This window comes from Raphanus sativus, unplaced genomic scaffold (assembly GCF_000801105.2).
Source record: "Raphanus sativus cultivar WK10039 unplaced genomic scaffold, ASM80110v3 Scaffold0436, whole genome shotgun sequence".
NCBI classification, from domain to species: Eukaryota; Viridiplantae; Streptophyta; class Magnoliopsida; order Brassicales; family Brassicaceae; genus Raphanus; species Raphanus sativus.
Window position 1 is genome coordinate 27,621 of NW_026615755.1, and position 12,355 is coordinate 39,975.

At 37.7% G+C, this 12,355-nt stretch overlaps 2 protein-coding genes across 25 annotated transcripts; one reads left to right on the plus strand and one right to left on the minus strand.

The window, feature by feature from the left end:
* Positions 1-1,353: 1,353 nt before the first annotated feature.
* Positions 1,354-5,901, plus strand: LOC108846796 (tRNA wybutosine-synthesizing protein 2/3/4-like). Its single transcript, XM_018619999.2, has 8 exons — positions 1,354-2,163; positions 2,914-4,375; positions 4,453-4,582; positions 4,675-4,910; positions 4,996-5,131; positions 5,221-5,297; positions 5,379-5,485; positions 5,628-5,901. Exons 1-8 carry the CDS (start codon positions 1,422-1,424, stop codon positions 5,720-5,722), a joined length of 2,985 nt encoding a protein of 994 aa, XP_018475501.1. The 5' UTR covers positions 1,354-1,421; the 3' UTR covers positions 5,723-5,901.
* On the minus strand, positions 5,524-9,460 carry LOC108846798 (uncharacterized). Of its 24 annotated transcripts, none has more exons than XR_008940161.1 (9): positions 9,276-9,460; positions 9,092-9,178; positions 8,872-8,985; positions 8,279-8,369; positions 7,078-7,605; positions 6,752-6,819; positions 6,558-6,611; positions 5,909-6,213; positions 5,524-5,840 (listed from the first exon to the last, which is right to left on the minus strand). XR_008940161.1 is itself a non-coding variant. In XM_056996942.1 (4 exons), the coding sequence occupies exons 1-4, from the start codon at positions 6,780-6,782 to the stop codon at positions 5,709-5,711; spliced, it is 354 nt and encodes a 117-aa protein (XP_056852922.1). In that variant the 5' UTR covers positions 6,783-7,071; the 3' UTR covers positions 5,524-5,708. The 24 variants fall into 24 exon arrangements, 1 of the variants encoding a protein (XP_056852922.1); XR_008940164.1 differs by having other exon boundaries at positions 9,092-9,169; positions 9,245-9,460; XR_008940151.1 differs by having other exon boundaries at positions 9,092-9,460.
* Positions 9,461-12,355: the final 2,895 nt, after the last annotated feature.

Sequence of the window (12,355 nt, forward strand, 5' to 3'; positions counted from 1 at the left end):
ACATCACTGAAGCAACTAGGTTACAAGGTCTTTTCATATAAATAGGTACATTGCTTAGAGAGACAGTAACACAAGAAAGAGAGAACATTGTATAAAGTATAAGCTTGTATCTTTGTTCTTGGGTAGAGGTAGAGAGTGAATCCAAGTAAGGCTTTGTAAGGGGCTTGTGTGGGGTTTCAGATACTCTCTTGTAACTTCTGATCTAGTGGATTCCGGGATACCGTTCCCGGCCCAGACTAACACCCTCGTTAACGGGTGTAACTGGGTTACCAAGTTCTGTCTTGTTTCTTCTTGTTGAAAGCTCTGTTCTTTCTCTGTTCTTTGCTCTGTTTCAGATGAAGTGTGGTCGAGACGTCAAGTTTGAAGCGATATCTTGAGTGTGTGTTGGTGACTGAGCTACGAAAGGAGACGTCTTTGAGTTGTTGTTGCTTCACAATCTCTAATTTGTATTGGAGCAAGATCTGATGGACTTTGAGGAAAAACAAAACTTATCCATAATAATTACAAACTCTGAAAAATAAAATCTCAAATCCAAGAAATTTTCTATCGACAATATGTTAGTGGAGTTCTCATAAATAAGAAAAAAGAAAAACTGCAAAAAAAAAAATATTTTATTTGATAATTTCTGAATATCAACTTTATATATATCATACTTGAATATTTTCTCTTAATCTTGTAATGTTAAGAAGAATAGAAAAGGAGTGTACAAATATCCATTTTACACATAGACAAAATTATATTGTAATATTAATAATTTAGAGATATTATATGAATATCTAAAGAATAGATATCTTCTATCGAAAAAATTACTTTTTCAACTTCATTGAAAGATAATCAATGAACATACATTTCTGCATGTCAAAAGAAAAAAAAAAGACTCCCTGGTGCTGTCGAAGATGATTGCAAGTAGCTAGGAAGTATGGCCAAAACTCAAACCAATCATCCAAGAAATGCCAGGCTCTCAAGTGAGGTATTACTCAAGAGAAAGGAACAAAGCAGCAGATAGAATAGCCAATGAGACTTTTTTTTTTTGAATCATGTCTCTAAGGTGTATTCTATTCTGCCAGATTGGTTGAAAACAATTGTGAATGCTGATATGTCTATTGTAGGTTTGAACACTGTTGGATAATGGAAAGTTGTAGTTGAGAAAAAAAAGAAAACATTGTGTTGTCCCTTGTTCAGCATGAAATGAGTCTGACTGAACCGGAATGTTTAATCCCAAAACCGGGTCGACACAGTTAATTGACTTAACAGAGAATACGCTGTCGTATCAATGTATCAAAACGGCAGCGGCTATGACCGTTTCGTCCGACAACCCCATACACACCTTCGTCACCACCAAGATCTAAAAGGGGTTTACAAAACCTCAGCTTAGCTTAGCTAGGGTTTCTCCACATCAACTTCGAAGAGAAAAAAAAAACATGGAATTCGAGAAGAGGAAAGCCGCGACGCTAGCCTCAATCCGGTCATCGGTAACGGACAAATCTCCAAAAGGCTACCTGGACGAGCCCATCCTCCCTCTCCTCGAAACCATCAACCACCACCCTTCCTTCTTCACCACCAGCTCCTGCTCCGGCCGTATCTCAATCCTCTCCCAACCCAAACCACAATCAACAACTACAACAACAACCAAGAAGAAAGCTCGCGGCGGCTCGTGGCTCTACATCACTCACGATCCAGCAGATCCGGAGTCGGTACTCAACCTCCTCTTCCCTCCCAACCCGCCGACTCAGATTACTGATTCCAGCGAGCTGGTCTTCAGATTCGAGCCTTTGATCATCGCGGTGGAGTGCAAGGACGTGAGCTCGGCTCAGTTTCTCGTGGCGACGGCGATCTCAGCGGGGTTTAGAGAGTCGGGGATCACGTGCTGCGGGGAGGGTAAAAGGGTAATTATAGCTATACGGTGTTCGATTCGGATGGAGGTGCCGTTGGGCGATACGGAGACGGTGTTGGTTTCGAGGGAGTATGTGAGGTTTCTTGTCGGTGTTGCGAATGAGAAGATGGTTGCTAATAGGAAGCGGACTGATGGGTTTGGTTTGGCTTTGTTAAGTAACGGTTTCAAAAGTCCAGGTGATGGTAATGATGTAGACGAGGAGGATAATTTCGAGAATCTAGCTGGAACTCAGGAGTCAAGAAGTATCAACAATGGTGACTTGCATCCTGGTAATTTTCGCTGAGCTAGATCAATATCAAGTTTGTTCAGATTGGTTCGCCGGGTCGGATAATAAAACAATAAACTAGCTAATACCGCTTAAACAGAATAATTGGTTCTGGTTCTGTTCGGTTTTTGGGTAATTTGGGTAAAATACCGCTTAATTAGAATGGTTTGGATTAAATTTGAATTATTTTGGAATTAAAATATTCAGATAATTTTTTTGGTAATTTGAATAATTATGGGTAACTTGGGTTTTCAAGTATTTTTGGGGTTTTAGTAGGTTTATAAACTATATTTATAGATATTTGGTTATTTTACATTTGAATATAATTAATACTTTTAGGTAGAATTTTTTTTTTTTTTTAATATTTGGGGTACTAATTTCGTTCTTGGTTTGGATATTCTTAGTAGGTTTATGAATATTTTGGTATATTATATTTAAATATAATTAATCTTTTTCTTATAAAAGTTATATTTCTTATATTTGGTCTCGGTTTGGATTTTGATATAGATATATAGAAACTGATACTTGTGAGTTCCGGGTTCGGTTCAACTCTCAGTTTTTAGGTCCGGTTCTCCGGATTTCAAGTAGAATGCTCATGCCTAGAATAATGCAGTAGGATTGGACGTAATGTAGCGTTTATGCTAGTGGTAGACTATCTTTGGTCGAGAATTTGAGCCATGCTATATTTGGTTTGCAGGATAACTTTCCAAATTTTAAACGTGACATCCAGTTTCCATATCTAATTAATTGGCAGGGCTTCATCAAGATCTTATGCCGCTCTCAACAATATCCATCACCGGGGAACCTGTCGAGAAGCTTCACCTCTGGGGACATTCAGCTTGTACTATAAATAAAACAGACAGAAGAGAAGTTATCGTGTTTGGTGGCTTTGGCGGTTTTGGTAGACATGCCAGAAGAAACGAGTCTATGTTGCTCGACCCTTCATGCGGCACCTTAAAGTTGGTCACAGTCAATGAATCTCCATCACCACGGCTTGGACATACAGCTTCAATGGTTGGCGATCTCATGTTTGTTATTGGAGGAAGAGCTGATCCCTTGAATATTCTGAATGATATTTGGATGCTTGATATATCAAAGTGTGAGTGGAGCTCACAGAGATGCATTGGATGTGAATTTCCTCCGAGGCATCGTCATGCAGCAGCCAGTATTGGCTCAAATATATACGTATTCGGGGGACTTAACCAGGAGAAGATATTATCCTCGTTGCACCTTTTGGACACCAAGAACCTTCAGTGGAAAGAAATTGAACAGAGAGGTCAATGGCCTTGTGCACGCCACTCTCATGATATGGTTGCATATGAGTCTCAGCTATTCATGTTTGGAGGATACAATGGTGAGAAGGTACTTGATGATCTATACAGCTTTGACGTGCAAAGCTCTTCTTGGAAACTTGAAGTGGTTTCAGGGAAATGGCCTCAGGCCAGGTTTTCGCACTCCATGTTTGTGTATAAACATGTTATTGGCATAATTGGAGGTTGCCCTGTTTCGCAAAACTGTCATGATTTAGTTCTGCTAGATCTGAAGCACCGATTGTGGAGGAGTGTGAGACTGGACTTTATGAACAAAGAGCTATTAGTTCGAAGTACAGCTAGTGTGATTGGCGATGATCTTATCGTTATTGGGGGTGGGGCTGCTTGCTATGCTTTTGGGACAAAGTTTAGTGAACCAGTGAAGATCAACTTGCTTCAATCATTGACTATGAGCGAAAATCATGTCACTCCTCAACACGAAGATGCTTCTATAGAAGTGAAGACTGAAGCTTCTCTGTGTCAGCCCTGTGTCTTACAGTTAGAAAGAAAGTATGCAAAGTTTGGCAAGGACATACTTAAAAACTTTGGATGGTTAGACCTTGAGAGGAAAGTTTACTCACACGAAAAAGGTCTTTATATCTGCTTCCCCGTGACTAAGAAGTTCTCTGAGCTTTTCCATGAAAAGCAGCTTTTGGACAAGGATTTAGAAGGGTCAGAAGATAATCACCTTACCAGTCAGCTCACAAAGGGTCTATCGCTGAAGGAAATATCCAGCTCTGTGGCTTTGAATCTATTGAAGGAGCTTGGTGCTAGAAAATTCACTACTGTAGCTGTTGAAGCCAAAAAAGTAGCAAAGTCTCCTTTACAAAGAATGAAAGAAGCTGTCACGTCTATACTTAAACAGAAAGGTCTACCAGAGGAGCTTTTGGATGAGCTTCCACAGAAGTGAGTGTTACAAAATGCTAATTTTATTTTGTTTTCACTTCAATTTGATAATTATTTTGTGTTTCCTCTATTGGTAGATGGGAACGGCTTGGAGATATTGTCGTACTACCTGTAACATCTTTTAAAGATCCAGCTTGGAGCTCTATAAGTGAGGAAGTTTGGTCTGCTGTTGCTGTATCGCTTAGTGCCAACCGTCTTGCACGCCAAGTATGTTTTAAGTGTAATACTTAAATCTTTTCGTTATAGTTTGAAGGATTAGTAAGCATTTTGTCTCACTCCTGTTTACATTTGCTTTCAAGGGACGTGTGGAAGCCAACGGTACAAGGGATAGTACATTGGAGATTCTTGTGGGAGACGATGGATGGGTGGATCATCGTGAAAATGGAATCTTGTACTCTTTTAATGCTACCAAGTGTATGTTCTCATGGGGCAATCTCTCGGAAAAGCTGCGTATGGGTAACATGGCCTGCGAAAATGAAGTTGTGGTGGACCTGTTCGCTGGAATTGGATACTTTACCCTCCCTTTCCTTGTGAGGTGTGTGCCACTAAACAAATGAAAGTAGTAGTGTGAAGAATGATCTCTTGCAGCTTCACTTCATTCTTGTTATATGCTTTTGCAGGGCAAAGGCAACGATGGTATATGCTTGTGAATGGAATCCTCATGCCATTGAAGCACTTCGACATAACGTTGAAGCAAATTTTGTTTCTGACCGTTGTATGGTTCTTGAAGGAGATAACCGGATCACTGCACCTAAAGTACGTTGATGATAATTCCCAAAACTGCTCATAGTCTATTCAATCTTAGGCAAATTGTTGGACTAACTAACAGTCTTTTTGATTCTCAGGGAGTAGCTGACAGAGTCTGTCTTGGTCTTATCCCATCTAGCGAAGGAAGCTGGGTCACAGCTATCCAGGCGTTAAGGTGGTTTTAATTTGCTTACATAAGTTTGGGAAATAACATGAGTTTCACTAATGTCTCTGTTCTTGGTATTGGAACATGCAGGCCCGAGGGAGGAATACTCCATGTGCATGGAAACGTCAAGGACACGGATGTGACAAGTTGGGCCGAGCATGTCTCCAAATCATTAAGTGATATCGCCAGAGCCGAAGGTAAAAGACTATTTTGTCAAAAGCTTTTTTTTTTTCTGATTTTGGTTACTAAATCAAGACTCTGATGTAGTGGGGTTTTCTTGATTTTGGTTAATCACAGAATAACACTCAGGCTTATATTTTGGGTTTTGTCATGGTTTAGGTCGTAGGTGGGAAGTTACAGTAGAACATATAGAGAAAGTGAAATGGTATGCTCCTCGGATTCGCCATCTTGTAGCTGATGTTAGATGCAGCTGAAGATGATTACAGCAAAGAGACTATCCCATTGTATTGTGTAACTTTGTAAGATCACAGTTTCGATGACCGGTGTTTTTTCACTTTCTGTGACATTGATTTCACTAGCTTGTCAAGTTATCTGTACCGGTACCATTTGTTAAGAATTTCTAAAATCTATAGAAAATGCAGCTGTTTTGGAAGTCTCACCGAAGATAAAGCGGTCGGGGACAAACTCAGAGACAAGAATCACTTCATCTCCTTCATTACAGAAACCAAGAAGCTTAACCAGATTCTTATGCTCGAGTCTTATCAAGAGTGAAACCTCTTGACTCGCCTACAATGCAACCAATAAAGTTTATCAGGATATTCAACATCGACTAATTTAAGAATTAAAAAACGATGGAGATTGGAAACCCCTGAAATGTGAAATCGCCAAAAGGAGAAAGGCTGAGAACTATCCACTGAACAGGCAACCATCAGAGACCAGAAACGTCTGTTTCCTGGATCATCCACTGAGACGTTGATCCCAAAATTATTTCTAGCACACAGATCAAGTAAAGATAATGGCATGATGAAATAATATAACCAGCTAAAAAACCCTTCCAGTATTCATCAACTTAAAACCCTATTGTAAAATATCTCAAAGCATGACATCAAGACTAACAAAATGAAATGGAACAAAGTGATAATAAGTAGCAATACAACACACACTGTCAGCTGTTTTCATAAAGAAGTACACAAAAAGCAAACTTTCTTGGCATAGTATCCAACAATCTAAAACACAAAGCACAAAATTACCACCAATGTTAACAAAGAAAAACTAACTTGGTTCTCGGAGATCATGTCTATTACTTACCCATCTTCTGGCGGTGTCAACAGAAAACTTCTCAATAAACATAATTCAGCAAACCTATAACAAATCATTCCTGTGAGATCACCGCCAAATGTAACTAGTCCCAAAACAATTACTAGTATATCAAATCAAAGTATCCATTTTGACCGAGTCCTGATAATGGCATGAATATGAAAACCTCTTCAAAAAGTATATACCTTCTGACATGGGTTCACCAATAGAAAACATATGAACGTCTGAACCTTCAATAACCCCAAGAATAAGCCTAAAATAACAGACACAAAGGAAAAGTAAAAGTGAGCAACCGATCCTTTGAAAATACTAATAAAAGTACTTCACGTCGGAGACAGGTGGAATGAAGTTGAAAAATAACAAGTGAGGTAACCTAAACAAATCAAGAGCTGAAGATTATAAACTATAAAAAACCACCTCAAGTCAACTAATTAAATCAAAGAATTGTCAAAGACAAAGACTCTGCACAACAACAAAAAAAAAAAAATCTCAAGAGAACCTTCAGTTTCACCTCACAATTTGGTAGAATCTTGTAAACGACAGACTCTAAGAAAAGTCTCTTACTGCTGCAGAACATAACATAACTTGACTCGAAACACGTTACAACAGGAAAGATAGACAGCAAACTCAGATTGATGCATTCAGTTAGTAGTACGGTCATAAAACTCAATGTTCAGTCGTGAACTAGATCTCGCTCTACAGAATCAAGAGCTGAAGTACAAGAACATCTAAAAAGAAAAGTAACACCAAACAGAAGACCCTCATGTCCTGAAGCAATTAATAGAACCTTCAGTGCCACCTCATCTCATTCGAATGCAAAAATTATTAATATTCGGTGGAGCACCAAAAAGTCAATGACATGTCCTCCACGAAAAAGTAGCCTAGTAGAATCAGAAACAAGGAAGTTTATTTGAACTGATCAGTGAAGAACACAAAGTTTATTTCCTACTTAAAAACCTGATTGAAGTCCCTCCAAAAGCCTGCTTTATTGGATACGTCTCAAATAGTATCAAAACAGACCTTCAGTCTCGATATCCATCTAAATGCACACAAATAAAAAACAGAGCAAAACAATTTTAAGTTAATACAAGGTTAACAAAGACATCCGCAATGGAGCTTGACCAGATCTAGAAAGAGCAAAATGTCCAGAACTTTAACTTATCCGGTAATATATACTTCTCTCTTCACAGAAAAAAAATCCCAAAACAGAATGAGAAATTTTTAATGCACAAAGAAGCAAATCATCAAGTGCTGAATATTCTGAAATGTCTCCCACAAAGCAACGGCCAACCATTCAGATCAAAGTACTGCGATAGATAAAAAATAATAATTCTGAAAAAGAGTTTCTCCACAGAAAAATGCAAAAGCAAAACTCAGGAGAACCATATGAACCTAAGCAAAAAACAAATAACTGTGGAGGGCAAAAAACTTAACAGAAAGCCAGAGAGACAGAGCCTATTAACACAAAAAAAATGAAAGAGAAAATGGGATAGCGATTACTTAATAAAGAGATATGGCTAAAAAAATGTCAAGACCCCTCAAAATTAAGTAGAGAATTTAAGAAAAGTCTCCTGTTGCAGAACATAAAAGAACTTAAATTTGGAAAGCAGGACAGATAATTCACTTAAAGAACATCAGTTTGGAAAGAGAATAAAACGACAAGGAAGAAGATATGACTAAAAGCAGAACAGAGCACAGGTTGTAAAATGTACCTCTCCTACTGTCTTCATGCATGAACTTGGGAACCACACAGACTTACAATGTAACTTCATCTCTAAATCAGTGCCACGTTTCCTTGGTTCCCTGGAAAAGGACGAAACCAGAATTATGACACAAATGAGTAATCAACATGAACAGGTCAGATACAATTTGGACCCTGGAAGAGGGTGGCAACCTATTACAAATATATGTCAAAATGAGATTTTCAAGAAATATATGACCAGTTATACCTCAAACCTCTTCAAAACCAATATCTGGAAATCTACAGAATCAAGAGCCGAACAATATCCAAAAACATAATATCATCACACAAAAAAAAACTTCATGTCCTGACGCAAATGTAAGGTAAAGTAAAACTCAAGAGAACCTCAGTGCCACCTTATCTAATTGGAAAACCAGAATAATCCAAAAAAAAGAACAACGACAAATCATTAAAATCTGTATCAAGAGAAATTGTTAACATTCAATGGAGCCCCAAGAGAGTCAACTCACTTTTCATAAATTTGTTAACTTACTTAATCTGAATGTGAGTATAATGCATAATGATATCGATGAAGAATACAACAAGAGACAAGAACAACTGTACCTTGTAGAAACAGAATGAAGTTGCAGAGGAGAAAAGAATCAGATATCACAAAACCTCCCAGAATGCTTCTCCCACTTAGAGAAGTCAAGGAGAAGTAACCTCAAGTAAAAAACACTAAAAACCGCCAATCAGATATGGGTGACAACTATGAATGAGACCCTCCACTCTGCACGAAAAGTAACTTATAGAAACAGAATCATATCAACGTTAATACACATACCTTGGCATAAATTCCCTACTAACGCTCTCCAACATCATAAAGTAGAAAGCACCCAAGCTTCCACAAGAGTTCACTGTACTGTGGTCACTTTGACAAGACATAAAAAAAGAGAACATAGCTCAACAATTTCGGGGAAAGAAAGATTTTGACCACCTAACGAGAAAGTGATAGTCAGAGACTCAACGAGTACATAGCACAGGCTGCCGCTGCGGCTAAGCCAAGAAACCTTCTGCCAACGTTACTGTCTGAATTAGTACCGTTCTCTGTTACACAACCCTGGATCTCAAAAAGCTGAAACAGACGACCCTCGCTCGAAGCAACCAAACCCAACTTCGGCCAACTGTAGATACAAGTATAGTGAAAACAAGCAAAGGCATATTATATTATCAGGGCCGAAAAATCATAGGAGCCTAGAAACAATCGTGGACCCTTAAAATCTAAAGGAAAACAATCAGCCAGTGGAAACTTGAGTTCGAAGACATAGGAAGCAAAACCTTGCAACATTTCCCGTGGCTACAAATTCTGAAACTTTGGTGCTCCTGCAAGTCACAAGATGTGTCTTAAGGCAAAACCAGCATAAAATAGTTCCATAAACAGTAAAAACACGTTCAAGGAGGAACCAAAATTTTCAAATACCTTTGGGTTAATGATCCGAGTAAAATGCTCATCAAATAATGTATCTTTCCGTAAGCAGCATATGCTGATCTTAGCGGAAACATTTCCACCATCCGTTGCTGCAACCTGGAATCCCAATCTACAAAATATACACTTGCCTTAGAAAGAATCATTCTAAAATTTGATGACTGAATTTGGATAGACTAATGTTGCACTAATCGGTTATATTTATGTAAGAACTAGATGGTATTTGCATGATCATGTAAGAAAATTAATAAAAATCACAAAAGATTATTGCAAACAAATAATATAGAAACAATCATACAATTGATCCAAAAGTCTGGAACTCGAAACCAATAGAAAATTGCAGAAAACAAAACAGATAGAAAGTTAGAAATGTTTATCTCTCTCCCCCTTCCAATACATTAACCGTGAAGAGCAGCCATGATGATATCTTCAACACTATACAACAATAACCTGCAAAGAGGCGAAACACATAAAAAAGGTGAGCCATTTTGAATTGGTAATAACTTACTCTCAAAGGAATTGCATCGAACATGTTAAGAACAAAAAAAAATTCTCTCCGTATTCAGGCAAAAGAAGATTGTTATCTTTCACAGGTCAGCAAGCTTCTATGAACGACAGAAAAACAGAGCAAAAATAAAAGTTATGATACAAAAAAGTGCCTAGCATTATGAAACTTAAATGATCTATCAATCCAACTAGCTTTGAATTTTAAAAAGTTCAAATAAGTCTCAGTGGAACATACCGACACTGAAGAAAAACAACTATATAACCGGTCCCAAACGATTCAGTGATTTACCCTATTGGATACCAACTACGGCCAATTATTCAGATCCAAGCACTGCGAAAGACTAAAGTATATATAAGAAAACCATCATGTTCTGAACAATGGTTAAAGCAAAACGCCAAACTCAAGAAAACCATACATATTACCTCATACCGCTGTAAAACCCATAGGAGCCTCAAAACTAAATCTTGTACCCTAGTAATAAAAAAAGAAAAAAAACATATTGAATTATAATCAATCGGAGTGCTCATTAACAAAGGAAGAATGGATGACTAAAATCAGCGCAAAGCAAACCTTTTTGTACAAAGAGCACGGATCTAGAATTTGTACCTTTCTGCATATTCTTAGTATCTTATTGCCTCCATGCACAGACATAAAATCATTACAGACAAAAGCGTAACAAGATCACCTCTAAAAGAGAGTGGTAACTGAATACCCTTTCGGTTATTTACATAACTTGAAGAATAATTGATAACCTGTAACAAATACATGTCTTATAACAAGAAACCAAGTCCTGATACTTGAATATCTCAAAAGCTTCATCCTAGACACTGCCTCAGTAAAAGAATGAAATAAATGTGATATACTTCTTTAATTAGGTCAGCAATGGCTCTGCATGATGATTTATAAGGAAAGGTAAGATAAAAGAAAACATGCCTCAGTCAAGAAAATTGTGAAAATAGTTAACGGTGGAAGGAAGATAGTGCCCATTCTTCAGAAAATTTGTCAACTTAATCTGAATGTGAGTATAATGCATAATGATATGATGAAGAAAAATCTGAAAGCACAATAAGAGACAAGAAACAACCGTACCTTATAGAACAAAATGAAGTTGCAGAGGAGAAAAAGAATAAGATATCACAAAATCTTCCACAATGAAACCTCCCTCGTCTCCCAGAATGGTTCTCCCTCTTAGACACCACTACAATCCAAATAAAGAGAAGTAACATCAAGTAAAAAGAAAAAAACTAAAACCGCCAATCAGATATGGGTGACAACTATGAATGAGGCCCTCTACTCAGCTAATGGTAGCTCGTAACTTTAATGCTATGCTCGACAAATAAAAATGACAAAGTAAAGTAACAAATATGAACAGACGGAGATCAATGTTAATATGCATACTTTGGCATACATACACTACTAAACGCTCTCCAACATCGTACAGTAGCAAGAACCACAAGTCAAATGTTTATCTCCGATTGTGCCACCTAGTGCAGCAACAAACCTCAAATTTCTGATATTTCCAAGAAGGTTCTCTCAGACTCAATTACTGATAAACAACAAATTACTTGCCATCTTCCTGTTTCGTATCTTCTAACAGTGAACATGTAGAACCATAATAAAGCATTGTGACTATTATCGAAAACAGAAGTCAAAGAAAAAACCGGAAACCTTGAGACTATTAGCAAGCCCAACAGAGAAAAAATCAATGTGGCGAAGCAAAGCTCGTAAGACATACATGTACTTAACTCAAATAGTCAAATGATAACCTGCATTTAGCAGTTTACTGTTCATAAACACTGCAATATTGATAACCAGATAAGATAATGCCAAAAATCATAAAATCATCATCTGAAGAATATTTGCCTTACACAAGGAATTAAGAAAAAAGAAAGAATCTAAGAGACAACAACCTGGATTAAAAGGCAGAAAGGATGAAAACTGACGCAAAGGAGGAACAATGAAAATCAGAAAACCAGATCCAATCCTGAAATCAGCCACAATCAATGGACAGAAAAGTTAAACCAGGTACCTGCTTTGGAACTACAAATCAAATCTGAATAAAAGAGTTAGACAGAAAAAGAGTAACCACAAAAACCTGTAATAAGTGAGCAAAA

Coding starts and splice junctions, on each gene's coding strand:
- LOC108846798 (XM_056996942.1), bottom strand. CDS start 6,782: ATGTTTTCTATTGGTGAACCCATGTCAGAAG. Junction 6,214..6,751: donor TGGTGAACCCATGTCAGAAG/GTATATACTTTT, acceptor TCAACGTCTCAG/TGGATGATCCAGGAAACAGA. Junction 6,036..6,115: donor GGCGATTTCACATTTCAGGG/GTTTCCAATCTC, acceptor GTTGCATTGTAG/GCGAGTCAAGAGGTTTCACT.
- LOC108846796 (XM_018619999.2), top strand. CDS start 1,422: ATGGAATTCGAGAAGAGGAAAGCCGCGACGCTAGCCTCAATCCGGTCA. Junction 5,132..5,220: donor ACCGGATCACTGCACCTAAA/GTACGTTGATGA, acceptor TTTGATTCTCAG/GGAGTAGCTGACAGAGTCTG. Junction 5,486..5,627: donor TGATATCGCCAGAGCCGAAG/GTAAAAGACTAT, acceptor GTCATGGTTTAG/GTCGTAGGTGGGAAGTTACA.